General features: G+C 37.5%; 1 protein-coding gene across 1 annotated transcript in view; it reads right to left on the reverse strand.

Annotated features, from left to right (window-relative positions):
- Positions 1-6,567, reverse strand: part of Ano5 (anoctamin 5) — a 112,731-nt gene extending 106,164 nt beyond the window's left edge. The window contains exon 1 of the mRNA XM_071616333.1: positions 6,111-6,567. Coding sequence (XP_071472434.1) covers positions 6,111-6,150 — 40 coding nt within the window. The 5' untranslated portion in view covers positions 6,151-6,567. The remainder of the gene's footprint in view (positions 1-6,110) is intronic.
- Between the last annotated feature and the right edge of the window lie 9,215 nt (positions 6,568-15,782).

Here is a 15,782-nt window from a genome sequence, read left to right on the forward strand (position 1 = left end):
CTCTCAACTATCTCATAAAGGGCATAATGTCTATCTCATAAGATTTGTGTGAGCATAAACAAGAGGCCAACAAATAGTCTTCTTTTTGATACTGCTATTACTCTTAAGATAGAGATTCTGTTCCTTATTAATAATAACTATTATAAATTTCTTTGGATTAAATTTCAGCATGTCAGAATAAAGTTGAAATGATTTCTTTCCTATTTGCATTTTTTGTTGTTGTTGAAGGATCTGATCTTAAAATGCAAACAGTTACTATAACGAAACGTGAAAACTAACCAACTAGAGCTTAACTTTTCTGAGTGGAGAATTTCTCATGTAAAAAGAGAAAAATATAAATTAAAATACTCTGAAAATATATGTAGTACAGTACCATCAAAAGAAATGTTTTCCCATGAATACTACCTTGATACACTGTTGAAAACTTCACAATGTCCAGAACACCTATCGCTGCACTGAATATGGAACGCACACTAATCTGATGTTCTTGTTTCATGGTTTGCATGTGATTTAAGTGTATCCCCCAAGTGTTCACATTCTGAAGGCGTGGTCCCCACTGTGGCAATGTTGAGAGTGGGTGGAACTTTTGGGTCCTAATGGCAGGTAATTAGGCCACTGGAGGCAACAATCTTTGAAGAGACTAACATAATACTCAGTGACCCAAATTAAAACAAAAACAAGATTTTATAAAAAGAGCAAGCCTTGCTCTTGAATTTTTTATTTCCTATCTTGCCATGTAATATCTCCTTCTCATACACAATTGCCATCATGCCATTAACAATGTTTTGATGTAGCCAGAAGGTGTTCAGGTTAAATAGATGGGGCCACATAATCTTGGTCTTGCAGCCTCCAAAAACTGTGATCTGATTAAACCCTATTTTAATAAAGTATCAAGTCTCAACTATTTTATTATAGCAACCCAAAGTGAACTATACCTTATAATGCATAGGTAAAGAACAGTATTTTAAGAAATACATGCTTTGTCTCTCAAGATATTGTCTTTGAACATTGACCTAAGGAGGGTTACATTTTTTTAACAACTAAAACAGTCACTATTACACTGAAGAAGAATGCATCAAACAAAATATTGTTCCAAGGACAGAACAATCCATCGAGTACAAGTCTTAGGCTAGGTTTATTGATCATTTGTAATACCATTTTTTATGAAAAGAAAGTTGAAAAATTGCAGACACTAATCCCTCCTTCCTCTAATTATTTTTGCCCCATTTAATGGAAAACAACAAAGTTTAAAAAATTTCAAATTTATGTCTGAACTTGTTACACATCATTTTATTGAGGATTTAGAAAAGAGGAAAAGAGAATCCTCCAGAAAACCTCCCATCACTACTAGTCCACCTCTCACATTTAACCTTTAAACTCACTGCTTTCTTTCACTGAAATTAACAACTGTTCTCTTCCCCTGCTGACACCTGCTTATATTTCACATTATGTCAGTTTAAACATTCTCCTTTCAGGCCTTGCTGATACTGCCGCAGGAGTACACTTTGTAAGGAGGATCCTTTTCTTAGGAGCACACTTTGTAAGGTGGATTGTTTTGTGAAAAGCAGAAAAATTCAGGATAGATTTATTTCCTCACACATTGCTCACTGTGTCTCTCTCACGCACAATGAGACGTTCATACATGGCATATATTTACACAGACTTTCACACTCCCTCACAGAGTATGAAGATACATTAACCATGATGCATGATCTCCAAACCACTGTCAAAACAGGTCTAGCTGAAAGGACAGGATTTGAAGCCAACAACTCCAAATCAACTTCTTGCTATTTCTCCAATTTCTAAGTGGCTGTACTCTTCTTGTGGAGTAGAAACAAGAGATATAAAGGTTTGGTACCAATAATTGTGGAGAATTATCTGATAGATGCTAAAAGAAAAGCCAGCTCCAAGACTAAGGTCTGAGTTTTCACTGAAAGTATATTCCTAAGAATATACTCTCCAGCAAACCCAGAGTCCTAAAATAGCTCTTGAATTAACCAGATGGTCTTCTCACCTTACACTCCTACCAGCAGCATAAAATAAAATATAGTTTTGTGCTAGCATAATAACATTTCTGTCAACAATGGACAACATATAACACAATGTCTGTAACATTATAATATAACCTAGATTTAATCTTACAGACATTGTGTATGTAATAGGCTATACCATCCATTTTTGTGTAAGTATTCTATGATGTTCCCACAAAGTGAAATCACCTAACAAAATCTCAGAACATATCACTGAAATTCAACAGCTTATGACTGTATATACAATCAAATATCTACATTCCTTAATGATAGGTGGTTTTATTAAGCATGATGCTTAATATACATGCAAAGGTATTAGTTCTATGTATAGATTCTAAGTATAGATTTTTTTTTTACATTCAACTTTCAAACTGTCTCTTCCAATGCTAACTGTACATAAATCAAAGCATGAACATTGCAAATCAGATTCCTTATAATGTCAACTAGTCAGTAATTCAATTCCAGCAACACTGACGTTTTTACTGTTTGTTTACATAACTATTTAAATGTACTATTACAAATTTCCATTAGAATTTCATTTTAAAAATTAGTAGACAGTAGGAAAATAGCCAAACGGAAATATCTGAATAAAAACAGACTGAGAAAATGCAACAAATCAGAAATTTCTCATTAATATATTTAACAGGCCAGATGTTAATTGTCTCTCTAGAAACAAATCTTATTACATGTAAATCAATTGTTTAATTCTCCCATGTTTAATCTTTGAAGGCGATTTAGGCAACACATAACATATAAGACTGGTTTACATGTAAGGAAATGAACTTACTCTAAAAAATCCTTTGACACTATAAAATGTAGAAATGAAAGTGGCTTCTAAAAATCGATGCTCCAGAACCTAGAAAATTTTAGCTTTCTTTAGCCAGCACTTTTGTTTTTATAACTGTGTCACTTAATTCGGAGGTGGGGAGGGATCTGAAAGGGGATTTCTAAAAATCCAATGGATTGTTGATGTTAAAATAAACATCTTAATCACAATGCACTTTCATAAGACCCTATTAATAACAGAAGATAATGGGCAACAAAGCCAATTCAGCAAAGTAATTGACATTTTAATTTTGCATCCAGAATATAAAAGATACTGAGTGGCCTTGTCCACTCTCCTTCTTAGGCCCTGCTCCCACCAATGCCACAACTCTCTGCAACTTGGATTCTGGATCTGTGAACAAATCTGGGCACAGATATTTGGGAAGGATAAAGTCATAGACTTATTCATCAAATATATAGTACTATTCATCAATGTCTTTTTTCTCACCTACATCGAAAACAGATGAGAGAGCATAAATAAATTACAAAGCTTTGGTGCATGCCTATAATTCCAGCAACTCAGGCGGCTAAGGTAGGAGGTTGTCAAGTTCAAGATCAGTCTTAGCAATTTAGACAAGGCTAAATAAAAAGGACTGGGAATGTAGCTCTATACAGTGCAGTGTCACTAGTTTAATCCCAAGTTCAAGTAAATAAATAAAGAAATATTACAAAGTCTTTTGTGATGAAAAGTAAAAACTCAAGTCATTTGGGGAAAAGTACTAAAACATTCTTAGAATGAACTTATGCTGCATGTGACTTCATGTTAAAATGCTATTAGTTCTAAGTATAGATTCTAGTAAGTAAAATCATCAGACTCCAAACAATTGAAAGACAGTATCGGTTAATCTCTGTAATGTTATATTAAAACATATTTTTTTCATTATATAAAGAAGTAGCTCAGGGATAGAGTGCTTGCCTAACACATGTGTGGCCCTTGGTCTAATCCCCAGGACCATAAAAAACAAAACAAAACAAAAAATTATACAGAGAAAGTTTCATCATATACATTTATTCCCTCCACTCTTCCTTCAATAAAGAATAAAATTTTGGGCTCTCATAGTTTTATCTGAAAAGGATCAATTTTTAAAAATTAATGAATGCTGTGAATGAAAAAAAATCCATTCAGACTCTTCAATTACTAAAATTACAACTGGAAATAAATCTCAACAAAAGCCTAAACCATCAAATGAATATGGAAAATGACTTTCAATTTTATACTTCTAAAAGCCATTTGACTGTTTTTTGCAACACTGAACAATTATTTTTCCTAATAAATATATTTATCAGTCATTATTCAAAGCTTAGAGTTGTTAATAGCTTCATTTTTTTCTATCCTCAAATTAGTTTTTTTTTTTAAATATCAATGGATCTTTATTTTATTTCTTTATATGCGGTGCTGAGAATCGAACCCAGTGCTTCACAAATGCTAGGCAAGCACTTTACCACTGAGCCACAACCCCAGCCCCCTCAAATTAGTTTTTTAAATGTAAAGGGGGGGGGCATGAGGTTCAAGTGACCTGGAACAAAAGAATAAAAGATGATAACCCATGAAGTGGAAGAAAATATTGTCATATATATAAAAAGAGGACTGGTATCTAGAATATATAAAGACCTCTCACAAATCAATAACAAAAGGAAAATTAACTCAAATTTTAAAATGAGCAAAAGGATTTGAAAATAAACATTTCTCCAAAGAATATATAAACATATATAAATATATGCAAATACACACATATATATAACAAATAAGCATATAAAATAGTTTACACATTAGTCATTGGGGAAATGCAAATCAAATCATATTAAGACACCAGTTTACAACTACTGGAATAGTTATAATAAAAGCAGACCATAACAAGTGTTGGGAAGTAGAATAATTTAAATCCTTATACATTACTGGTGGGAAAATAAAACAATACAGACACTTGGAAAAATAAGCAACACAGAGCTAGTACATGATCCAGGAATCCCCTTCCTAGGAATATACCCTCCAAAATTGAAAACATATATGTTTTCAATAACCGATTTGACCACCACCTGATAACTGGATTATTGTGGTACATCTCTACAATGGAACATTACTTAGCAATTAAAAGTCATCAGGAACTGATAAATGGGTGAACTTCAAAAACATGCCAATATACAGAACCAGTTGCAACAGACCATGTATTGTATGATTCTACTTATATTAAGTGTCTGGAAAAGGTAAATCTATAGAGACAGTAAATAGATTATTGGCTGCCTGAAGCTTTTTTTTTTTTTTTTGGTGGGAACTGAGAAGGATGGGAAATGACTGCATAGGCAGTTTCTATTTGGAGTGATGAAAGTGTTCTAAAATTACTTTATGGTGATGATTACAAAAATCTGTAAGACAACTGAACTTTATTCTTTAAATGGGTGAATTTTATGGTATATAGATTATATTTCAATAAAGCTGTTTTTAAAGGATAGAAGGATGCAATAATACACTATTTCTTGGTCTCTGAAAACTGAATAGTAAGACTATGCTCGTGTATTTCATTACTTTTTTTAAAAAGCTGCTTTTCAGGTTTAGATCAAATTCTAAACAGGACATGAAATTATTGTCATTGAAACTATTATGAAATTATTGTCTTGGAAAATGAGCAAAAAAACTAAGTGCATTTTAAAGAAAATGTGTTTATTAAAATAGATCCACGAAGCATAGGTCTGTGCAAAGAATGGACAAATACTTCTCTACAGAACTTAGCCTTCAACTAAAGCTGTTCTGTTAAAACAGTAGTGTCCCCAGGAACAAAGGAATCTCAGGCAGAGAAACTTTAAGGTCTGTTCCTCCCATAATTGAGCATCTCCACCCATGATTGGTAATCAGCAGACAGGTAGGCAAACAGACCCGAGGGCCAGCTCCCTACAGGAGAGGGCACCCCATCTTGCACTCTAAGCTGTGACTCCCTTGGGGGAAATCCCTCCTTTCCAGTGGGGCCTTGTTAGGAGGCTCAGCACACTCTAGCAGCCCAGAATTGCTCAGAGGCTCAGTGGAGTCCTGGGGAGCAACGAGGGTGGCACAGGAAATCGCGGGACAAGGAAACCCACCTACCCAGCTCAAGCACCCAATGTCCATACTGCTGTCTGTCTCGCGCAGGGCTGGCCACTCAGCGAACGTCCCCGGCATTCCCGCGGCAGGGCCGCCAACGTCCCCTGGGTCCTTGTGCTGGGAATGGAGGGGTCCACGCGGGCAGCCCGCCCTCTCCCGGTGCCTCTCCAAGGGGGTCCTACCTTCCTGCTCCACCATTTCCAGGAGGTCGGGATCGCCCATCTTCGCTAGCTCGTTGATCACACTGTCGCGGGGACGGGTGTCGGTGGCCGACCACTGCGACCAGCGGCGAGACAATCTGGGGGCGAAACTGAAACGGATCCTGGGCCGCGGCAGTGGTAGCCTGGCTTGCTTGGGAAGTTCGGGCTTCTCGGGGCCGCTGTCCTCAGACTCCTCCTCAGACTCCTCCGACGCCTTCTGGATGGTCGGCACTTTGGCCTTCCTCTCCAGCGGGAACGTCCACTTGTCGTCGGGGGACTCCGCGTCCTTGACCTTGCGCTTCACTGACCTCTCACGGTAGCGCCTCTCGGCTCTCTCGGTGTACGCCTCCCAGTACGAGTCCCGGCGCCAGCCTTCCTTGCCCGAGTTCTTTCTGCTCTTGCTTTCCCGGCGCTTCCTTTTCGCCTGCTCTAGGTCGCCGTCTCCCCACCTCTTTCCCCGCCCCTCGTCCCGACTTCCAACCTCAGGACCCGCCGGCGCCCCACCCTCGGGAACCGCCATCTCCAGGCCCTCCCGCCTTTCTAGCGGGACGCCGGCCTCCTCTTCTCCACTTGGCCGCTGCCGCGGCTCCTCCACCTGCCGGCCCTGCTCCTGCTCGGGGCCCGCCGCCGCCGGGCTCGCCCGCCGGCGGTCCGCCTCCTGGCCCTCGGCCCTCCGCCTCTCTTTACTCTCCCGCTCCATTCTCAACAGGCTTCGCCGGTCCTATCTCACCCGGGCCACCCGCCCCTCGGAATCCGGGCTCTCCGCGACTACCTCCCTCCTTCTCTCTGAACCCTCCTCCGACCCCCACGGGTGGGCTAGACGCTGCCTCAGCCAGTTGGCCCTCATTCATCCGCCTGGCCCCCACCCACCGTGGGTGCCACCGAGAGAGAACCCCCTCCCCGGTTCGGGAGTTACTTTTTGTCGGGTGAGAAAAGTCCCCGTCCCTTAAAGAGACCCCACCCCTTTACCGCCGGTGAATGGCTGGGGTCTCCAAGATTCCAGCAGACCTGTCCTGCCCAAGTCTGAGCACTTTTTCTCTGGGCACTGCCAGCTACCTGGACGCTGAGCAGAATCTTTTCTATAGTTGAGAGAAAGGAGAAAGTCATGCATTGTGGCCAGAGGTTAAAGTCAGACTCCGCTCCTTAAAGGTTGCATAGCTTTTGGCCAAATTTCTATAAGCTTCAGTTTCCATATCTTTAGATGAGAATAATGGTACCCACCTTCTAATTCTAGTGGTGTTGTGAGGAGCAGAGTGCTTGGCCCAGAATGTGTTATAAATTTGGCTACTATTAAAATTAGCCTATATCACGTTGAGTCCTACTTTGATCCCTTAGTGCCCAGAGAACTTGAACCTGATGCTCATAGGCCTCTCTGGTTTTTTGTTGTTGAGACCCTGTCAATTGCCAGCTCCATAATAGTCAGGATATAGGAATTACTGTCCAATGGGGAGCAGGAAACAGATGAGTGGTGATGAACTGAAAGTGATGCAGACATCTGAGCAGATAGGAGAGCTTTGAGAATGTTGAAAGAGGGACTGAGTTTTGAGGTAATTTCAGAATAAGGAAGAGGTGACCAAAGAAAACTTGGTCTTTATTCATTGCTCTGCTACTGTATTGTTGTTTTTCCCATTCCACTGATATTTTCAAACGGAGAATCAAATTTGGCAGATGAGGAACTGGCATATTGAGAAGATTTTGGTAAAGTTGGTGAAGGTCATGCTTTACTGCAGAACTGAAATCACTTTTCACCTGTATCTTCCCTACTAAAACTTCTAGGAATCATCAGTTCTTGCTTGCCAAGTGATTCAAGACTACAAGCAATTCCCTAGTTGATGTGTTCTTGAATTATGTTTGAAAGGGGAATATGGATGAGTCAAGCAATAGATTTACATGTGATTATAATAAATGGCGAATGATGACCAGTTTGTATTTTACCTCTTGATTATTAAACTTTGTTTCATTCTAATGAATGTTTGATAATGTGAATATCTCAAATGTTCTTCTTCCTATAAGATAGGTATTCTGCATATAGATATAGATGCTGTGGATGTTATAAGTAAACAAATGGGTAGAATCTTTGCTTTACATCGATTAAATAAATATAAAGAAACAATATTTTTCTGTACTTTGTATAATTCTGTTTCATATTTCGTGATTCTGCACTATATTCAAAGTTACATATATGAGAAGATATTATGTACTGATGATTTTCAAGAAATTAAATATTTTTGAAACCAAATTTGCTAATATCTTATCAACTTTCTTTAAACTTTGTTAATAAAATTTTGAAACCAGCTGTGTTCTTTTCACATAACATCTTATCCATAACTTTTTAAATCTTGAGAAATATTCTTTGTATTTGAATCATTGACATGTTTTTGTTGTTTATCCATTCATAATTTTACAATTTCCTCCATCTCTACACCTTGCCTCTTTGTACACAGTCTGCAACCATTCATTTCCAGAATTATGTACTGAATACTGAATACATATTCCTTGAATGTAGTTGAATACACAGGTAAGTACTCTATTGGGATTCAAAAGGCTTGGCTTGGCTTTGCTTGGCTTGGCTTTGTTTTTTCTTTTGTTTTTGTTTTTTCCCCTCTAAATGATTTCAGCTTTTGTTTAAATTATTACAAGCATCTGGTAACATCTTTATGTAGTTTTTTTTTAGGTCTTTTAAAGCATGCAAAATTATTTACATGATTATACAAACAGCTATAAATAATTATACTTTGAAAACTAAGCTGGCAACTGGCCACTTGAAATACTTGTTTGCCAGCTGATGTGGAAAGTATGAATTTGCTATAGGAAAGGGTTGTCAGTATATAGTGTATGAAAGAAAACTTGAGTGTATAAAAGTCATGTGAGTGCTCTTAAGTAACATCTGTGAGTATATGTGTGTGGTGGTGGTGGTGGGGGTTGTTTTAATTCTACCAGCCTGATTGGATCAGTGGACTTATGTTGAAGAGTGTAAGTTTATGATATAGAATTTGAATGCCAGAAAAAGACTCGGGAAGTCAACAAATGAATCCTCCCTTCTGGTATTTAAAACAAAGATACTGTACTTCTAGTCTGGTCTGGATCAATCTCAATTTCTCTAAGTGTCAAACTTTGACTCCTAGAATAAGTTTCCTCCTTTTGGATTACTCATCATCAATGTTTATCCCCTAAATTATAATTTACTTCATGTATTTTCAACATCACCATAGTCCACAAAAATAGCATACTCTAATATATGGAGCTTTGTGACAGGGCTAGAAAGACCTGCAAACTAATTTTAGCCCCTTACAAATGTGAGCAGTACCATCCTTGCTAATCCCATGCCTCTCCCTTTCCCTCCCACCCCTCTTCACTACCTAGAATTCATCTAATCCTCCCATGCTCCCCATCCCTACCAGACCATGAGTCAGCCTCCTTAAATCAGAGAGGACATTCAGCATTTATTTTTTGGGGGGGATTGGCTAACTTAGCATTATCTTCTCCAATGTCATCCATTTACCTGCAAATGTCATGATTTTATTCCCTTTTATTGCTGAGTAAAATTCCATTGTGTATATATACCACATTTTTTATCCATTCATCCACTGAAGGGCGTCTGGTTTGGCTCCACTAGTTTAGCTATTGTGAATTGTGCTGCTATAAACATTAATGTGGCTGTGTCCCTGTAGTATGCTGTTTTTAAGTCCTTTGGGTATAGTCTGAGGAGAAGGACAGCTGGGTCAAATGGTGGTTCCATTCCCAGATTTCTAAGGAATCTCCATTCTGCTTTCCATATTGGCTACACCAATTTGCAGTCCCACCAGCAATGTATGAGTGTACCTTTTTCCCCACATCCTTGCCAACACTTATTGTTGTTTGTCTTCATAATAGCTGCCACTTCGATTGGAATGAGATGATATCTTAGAGTAGTTTTGATTTGCATTTCTATGATTGCTAGAGATGATGAGCATTTTTTTCATATATTTGTTGATTTCATATATTTGTTTTCTTCTAAGAAGTGTCTGCTCAGGTCCTTGGCCCATTTGTTGATTGGGTTATTTGTTCTTTTGGTACTTAGCTTTTTGAGTTCTTTATATACCTTAGAGATTAGTGCTCTATCTGATGTATAAGGGGTAAAAATTTGCTCCCATGATGTAGTCTCTCTGTTCACCTCACAGATTATTTCTTTTGCTGAGAAGAAACTTTTTAGTTTGATTCCACCCCATTTATCATTATCCAAAGTATATTTATGAAGACACAAATTGGGTGTCAACATACTTTATATACAAACAGAGATATGAAAAATTGTGGTATACATGTGTAATAAGAATTGTAATGCCAAAAACAACAAAGTACATGTATAAAGACAAAAAAAAAATGTGAGCAGTACAAAGACCATGGACAGGTGACTTGATTTCTTTGAAGCCCAGGTCCCATCTCTGAAATACTGAGGTTCTTAACTTAGTTCAACTTTCTTCTGACATTGTTGTGAAAGTCAAATAAATCATGTGCATGAAAGAATTTATAAACAATAAAAATGTAATAAACATGAGAAAGAGTTTTATCAACTACCAGAGGTAACATAATAGATTTACCTTGAGATAGAAATCCCTATGGGGGTGTTGCTTCTCTCCATATGCAGATACTTTCTGACTTCATACATTTACTACCTCATGGCTTTAGAGAAGGGTCCAAGTTTCTTTATTTGCAAAATTTATCATGCTGAAACCTGGCTTTTTAGGTCCTGGGCTTAGTGTGAACCTAGTTTTATTACTAGCACCTTCATCCCTGCCCGTCGCCTGGCATTCTTCCCTCTCTTAGAAAAAAAGTTTAGTACTTAGCATTTACATACATGCTTGATATTTGCCAATCTAAATGCCTAAGGATGACATGGCTCTTCTTCATTGTAAATAGAATGCAAAATGACTATGTTTCCTGACTAAAGGGATTATGGCGACCTTCTCAGTAAAACATAAAGAACATGGAGGCATTGTCTCTCCCATGTCTCCATGTGACAGTAACTGAGGTTACAAATAGACTTTGCTTTTAGTCTTCAAATGGCTTTTGATCATATATAGGGAAAAACCCAAACACATTTCTTGTCAGTAGGCTTGCAAATGCTGTATTTACATAATCTGGGCCTGGCTAAATCTCCATCATTATTTTCCACTCTCTTTCCCACATAAAGGTTTTCACACAGATAGATGCTTGATGGTTCACTCTGACATCATTTAGTTCCTTACTTCAAAAGACCTTTGCTGACCACCTGAAGAGAACATCGCCACATCAATATCTATTTACTGAGAGTCAGTTGTGTTCATAGCATTTATCATTTCCTAACTTTTTATATTTGCTTTTGCTTATTTATTTGTGTACAAGCTCTATGAAGGCTGAAGTTCTCCTCTTCACTTTTATATCTGTGACACTTGGAACGGTAGTGACAAAAAGAGGTTCCCAGTAAATATCTATAAAAGGAATGATTTGACTCCGTGCTATCATCAAATTTCACATTGCCTCAGTCTGACTAAGGGCTGGCTTCTCCAATGTCTCTTGCTTCCAAGCAGCTGGGAGAGTAATCATATTACATATTTGGACCGCTCTATGGCTCTGAAATTCTGAGTGTCAGAAAACTAGTTTTCTAATACTAAAGAACTATAACATGTACCTAAGGGAACTACTAGATTTAGCAGAGTTAGAGACAGTAATTTGGAAATTCACTTCATCATCTGGGCACCAACCTCCACTTTCCTGTAAAGGAAGCAAGCAATGGCAGCAAAAGAGAGGCTGGAGTTGTGGCTCCGTAGTACAGTGCTTGCCTAGCATGCGTAAGACATTGGGTTCAATCCCCAGAACCACATAAAAAAACTAAATAAAATAAAGATATTATGTCCATCTACAACTAAAAATATTTTTAAAAAAATGACAGGAAGAGGTGAGCTATTACTATCTCAGCTTTAGTGATACTCTGTTTCTGAAGCAACAAGTATGCTATAGTATGATTTCCTCCTCTTGTTTAAATGGGAGATGCTTAGAATTGTTATTTTTTTCTTTGTCATACACATAAATAGGACTCCAAAAATAAAATCAAATACTCTATACTGGTTGCATCAAAAAGTAAGCATCTGGACTTTGGGTCCTGAGTGGATGCATCTATATTACAAATTCTCAAACATTTTCTTTACCATTAAATCTTTAAAACAAAACCAAACAAAATTGTATAATGCCATTGAGGAGACTATTCCCCAAACTCATTCTTCATTATCCTGTATCAGTCATTAAGTCCAATATCTCTTTCCGAACGCTCCACTATGGCTTCCAAGATCTGTACCTTTCTCGATCTTTTCCAATAATTCTTATCCTTCTACTCTAGACAGGGTCATGTGGAAGAAAGAGCATGTACCTTAAAATCAGAGAACTATGGATCAGGTAAATTTCCCTCAATCTTGAATCCTCCCTCAGCCACCATATGCATGCATGTGTAGCCTTGAGGTAGAGGGTTAATGTCTCTAAATCCTAACTTGCTCATCTATATAATAGAAACAATCATATCCACCAAAAGATATGGTTATGAAAATTAAACAGTGATGCTCTCTTTGGCCCCAATAGATTTTAAATGAATATTAGTTTTTACCCTTCTTTTGTAGCCTCTATGACTTCATTGTTTCCTTTACCGAAATCTCTATTGTTTTCTTTTCCATTTTCTCTTTTCCATAACTATCGCTTATTAAGTCTCTCAAATATCCAGCTCCCCACTAATTTCTCATTGAAGATTTCTCAATTCATAATACAATTTTAAAGTTACTTACATATTCTAACATTAACCTAATTTGAGAATACCTAAGTCTCTATCAAGTGTACCCCATACTAACTTGGCTTTCAAACTCTTCCATTTCTTTCAAAATCACCACAGGCATGGTGGTGTATCCTTTAATCCCAGAGACTCAGGAGCCTGAGGAAAAGAGGATTGCAAATTCAAGGATAGCCTGGGCAACCCAGCAAGACCCTACCTCAAAATAAAAGGGGCCAGGGATGTAGCTTAGTGGTAAAGTGTCCCTGAGTTCAATCCCCAATAGCAGAAGTAGCATCAACTAGTGATTTAAATTTATAATGGCTACTAGGTATCAGTATATTGGGGATCAGTTTTTTACTCCAGTTTTTATTATAATGGTTTGTTGTGAACACACATAACCTGACTGGTCCTTACCTCAACTCTGTTGGGTACCTTACGCTTTCTCTCCCGGAGCTTCTTCTTTACCACAATATGGGGTTCCTGTGCATGTCCATGCCTCAACTCTGACATATGTAAACCCATTAGTAGGAAAAACTGCAATGTGGGGCAACTCTGAACAAGAAATATGATGAGTAAATATTCCTCTTTTCCATTCTTTGGAGGGGCAGTTCTGAGATGCATTTCACATGGCTCTTCAAGGGTTCCTCAGAAGGACTAGTGCCTATTTGCCCACAGTGGTAGCCATTTCAATAACAGTCTTTGATTGGCTTTCTTTTTATGTTGAATTCTTTCATGCCCCTGCCCCTGACTCCTCTTCCAAAGGGCCATTTCCTCCAAATAAATTTTCTGTACACAAGTCTTATCTCTGATTCTCAGGTGAGGGGAAATTCAGGGTAACTAACATTACAATTTTTTTACATCCCTTTAAAAATCACTTAGGAAACCCATGCAAAAAAAAAAAAAAAAGGTTAAATGACTTTCCAAATAAACATTGTTATTACAATACAGAGCAAGAGCTTGGATCCAGGATAACCTAACTCCCCTCTTCATGGTTTAATCACCATATTGCTTTCCAAGGGGAAAAAAGTTAGTTTGGATTTTGTTGAATATTTCAAAAAATTATATCTAAACTCTCTGGAGTTTTGCCCTTTCTTTTAAAATGTCTCAAGCACCAGGTGCCAGTGGTGCATATCTGTAATCTCAGTGACTCCAGAGGAAAGGCAAAAGGATTACAAGTTCAAGGTCAGGCTCAACAATTTAGCAAGATCCTGTTCCAAAATTAAAAATTAAAAAAAGGCTGATAATGTAGCTCAGTAGCAAAGCTCCTTTGGGTTCAATCCCCAATATCAAAAAATAAATAAAAGTAAAAAGTTTCACTCATCAATTATTGAATATAATTTCATCTTGTTGGAAGCCACAGTGGGTAATTTTGGGGATCATCTAGAAACCATTGTTGCTTCATCTTTTCTACTGCTGTCACTTTACTGTCTGCCTCTCTGATTCCTACAATAGCCTGTTAGTGATTTTTCATTCTTCCAACCAAGCAATATAGTTTAATGGAAGTGATATTGGAGAATTAATCATTTAATAGCTTGATAAAACTGATTTCAAATCCTAACTTACTTTTTAACTGTGTGGTTTTTTGTTGTTGTTGTGTTTCATATTTTCTCTAAACTTCAGTTTTCTTATTTATATAAAGAAAAAAAAAAAACAACCTCTCTCTTCTAAGGATGTTTGGTGAGTTACATGTAATGATCCATTCCTTCATTTTTTTTCAAATATTAAAACACAGGATGTCAGTCTCATTTCATTGTGTTCATTGTTATTGTTGTTGAGTTTAAGTGGTAGAGTGTTGAGAAGGTGGGACATTTTATTGTTTAATGGGTATTAATTCCTTTCATTTTCACAAAAGGGTTCTTAGGTCTGTAATGCTTCTAGTAATCTGTGGAGCAAATCCAAAGATTTCTGAACTTTAACACTGTAAGTACATGATGCATAAAAATGTCAATACAAATATTTCTTGAAGCAATAGAAGCAACTCTCAAGACCCAGTGGAATCACATATTGATTTTAGTGCTCCATTAAGCAGTGTTCAGATGAGCTTTAGTGCTATGGAAATGAAATAAAGACTCCTGAGAAATAGTAGGTTCCCATTAAAAAAATGACTTCATGCTTGAACTCAAATATGCTGTTACACAACTCATGTTCCCTAAAATATATTATAGCCACTACTAATGTTCTAAAAAGGTCCTTGAAACAATTTGGGTTAAATAGAAAAACAAACTTCATTGAAATGTAGAAGCTTCAAGTAAGTGAAAGCATACAATTCATTTACATTAAAACTGGTCAGACCGTTTGTAAAATATATTTTAAAAACACAATCTATTTTCAATATGTCTAATTTATATACAATTTTACCATGTGGTAAAAAGAAAGTGAAATTAAAGAGTTCCATTGCCTCGGTGGTGAAATCTGGGTTTAATCCTCCTAATTAAATCTTCTATATGCTCCACCCAGTGGCTACATGGTCTTTACCAGTGTCATATCAAGCATCAAAAATATATTTGATTCCTCCCAAATAATGAGCATGTTAGTAACTGAGCCTGCCGTACTTTGTAATCTCCTGTTTTAAGGAGAAAGTTGTTGATCATGTTCTTTATTTAGTTCTCCCAAGCTAGTTATTTGAAAGTAAGCAGTCTTCCCCAGAGAGATGAGCCTACCCTGCCTGATTATATACTTGCTTTACACTGAGGGAAAGGCTCTAAGTCAGAATTGCCAGAAAAATCAAGGAATGGGAATCTTGAAAAACAATACAGACTGCTCCTAAAATTAGCTGATCACCATCCACCTCACAAGAACAGCCCTGCAGATCAATGTCAGGGCGGGGTTTGAATAACCGACTTGTCTAGGTACGGAATTTAGCCAGAAAAGAACCAGTGTAT

This window comes from Marmota flaviventris, chromosome 9 (genome assembly GCF_047511675.1).
Source record: "Marmota flaviventris isolate mMarFla1 chromosome 9, mMarFla1.hap1, whole genome shotgun sequence".
NCBI lineage: Eukaryota > Metazoa > Chordata > Mammalia > Rodentia > Sciuridae > Marmota > Marmota flaviventris.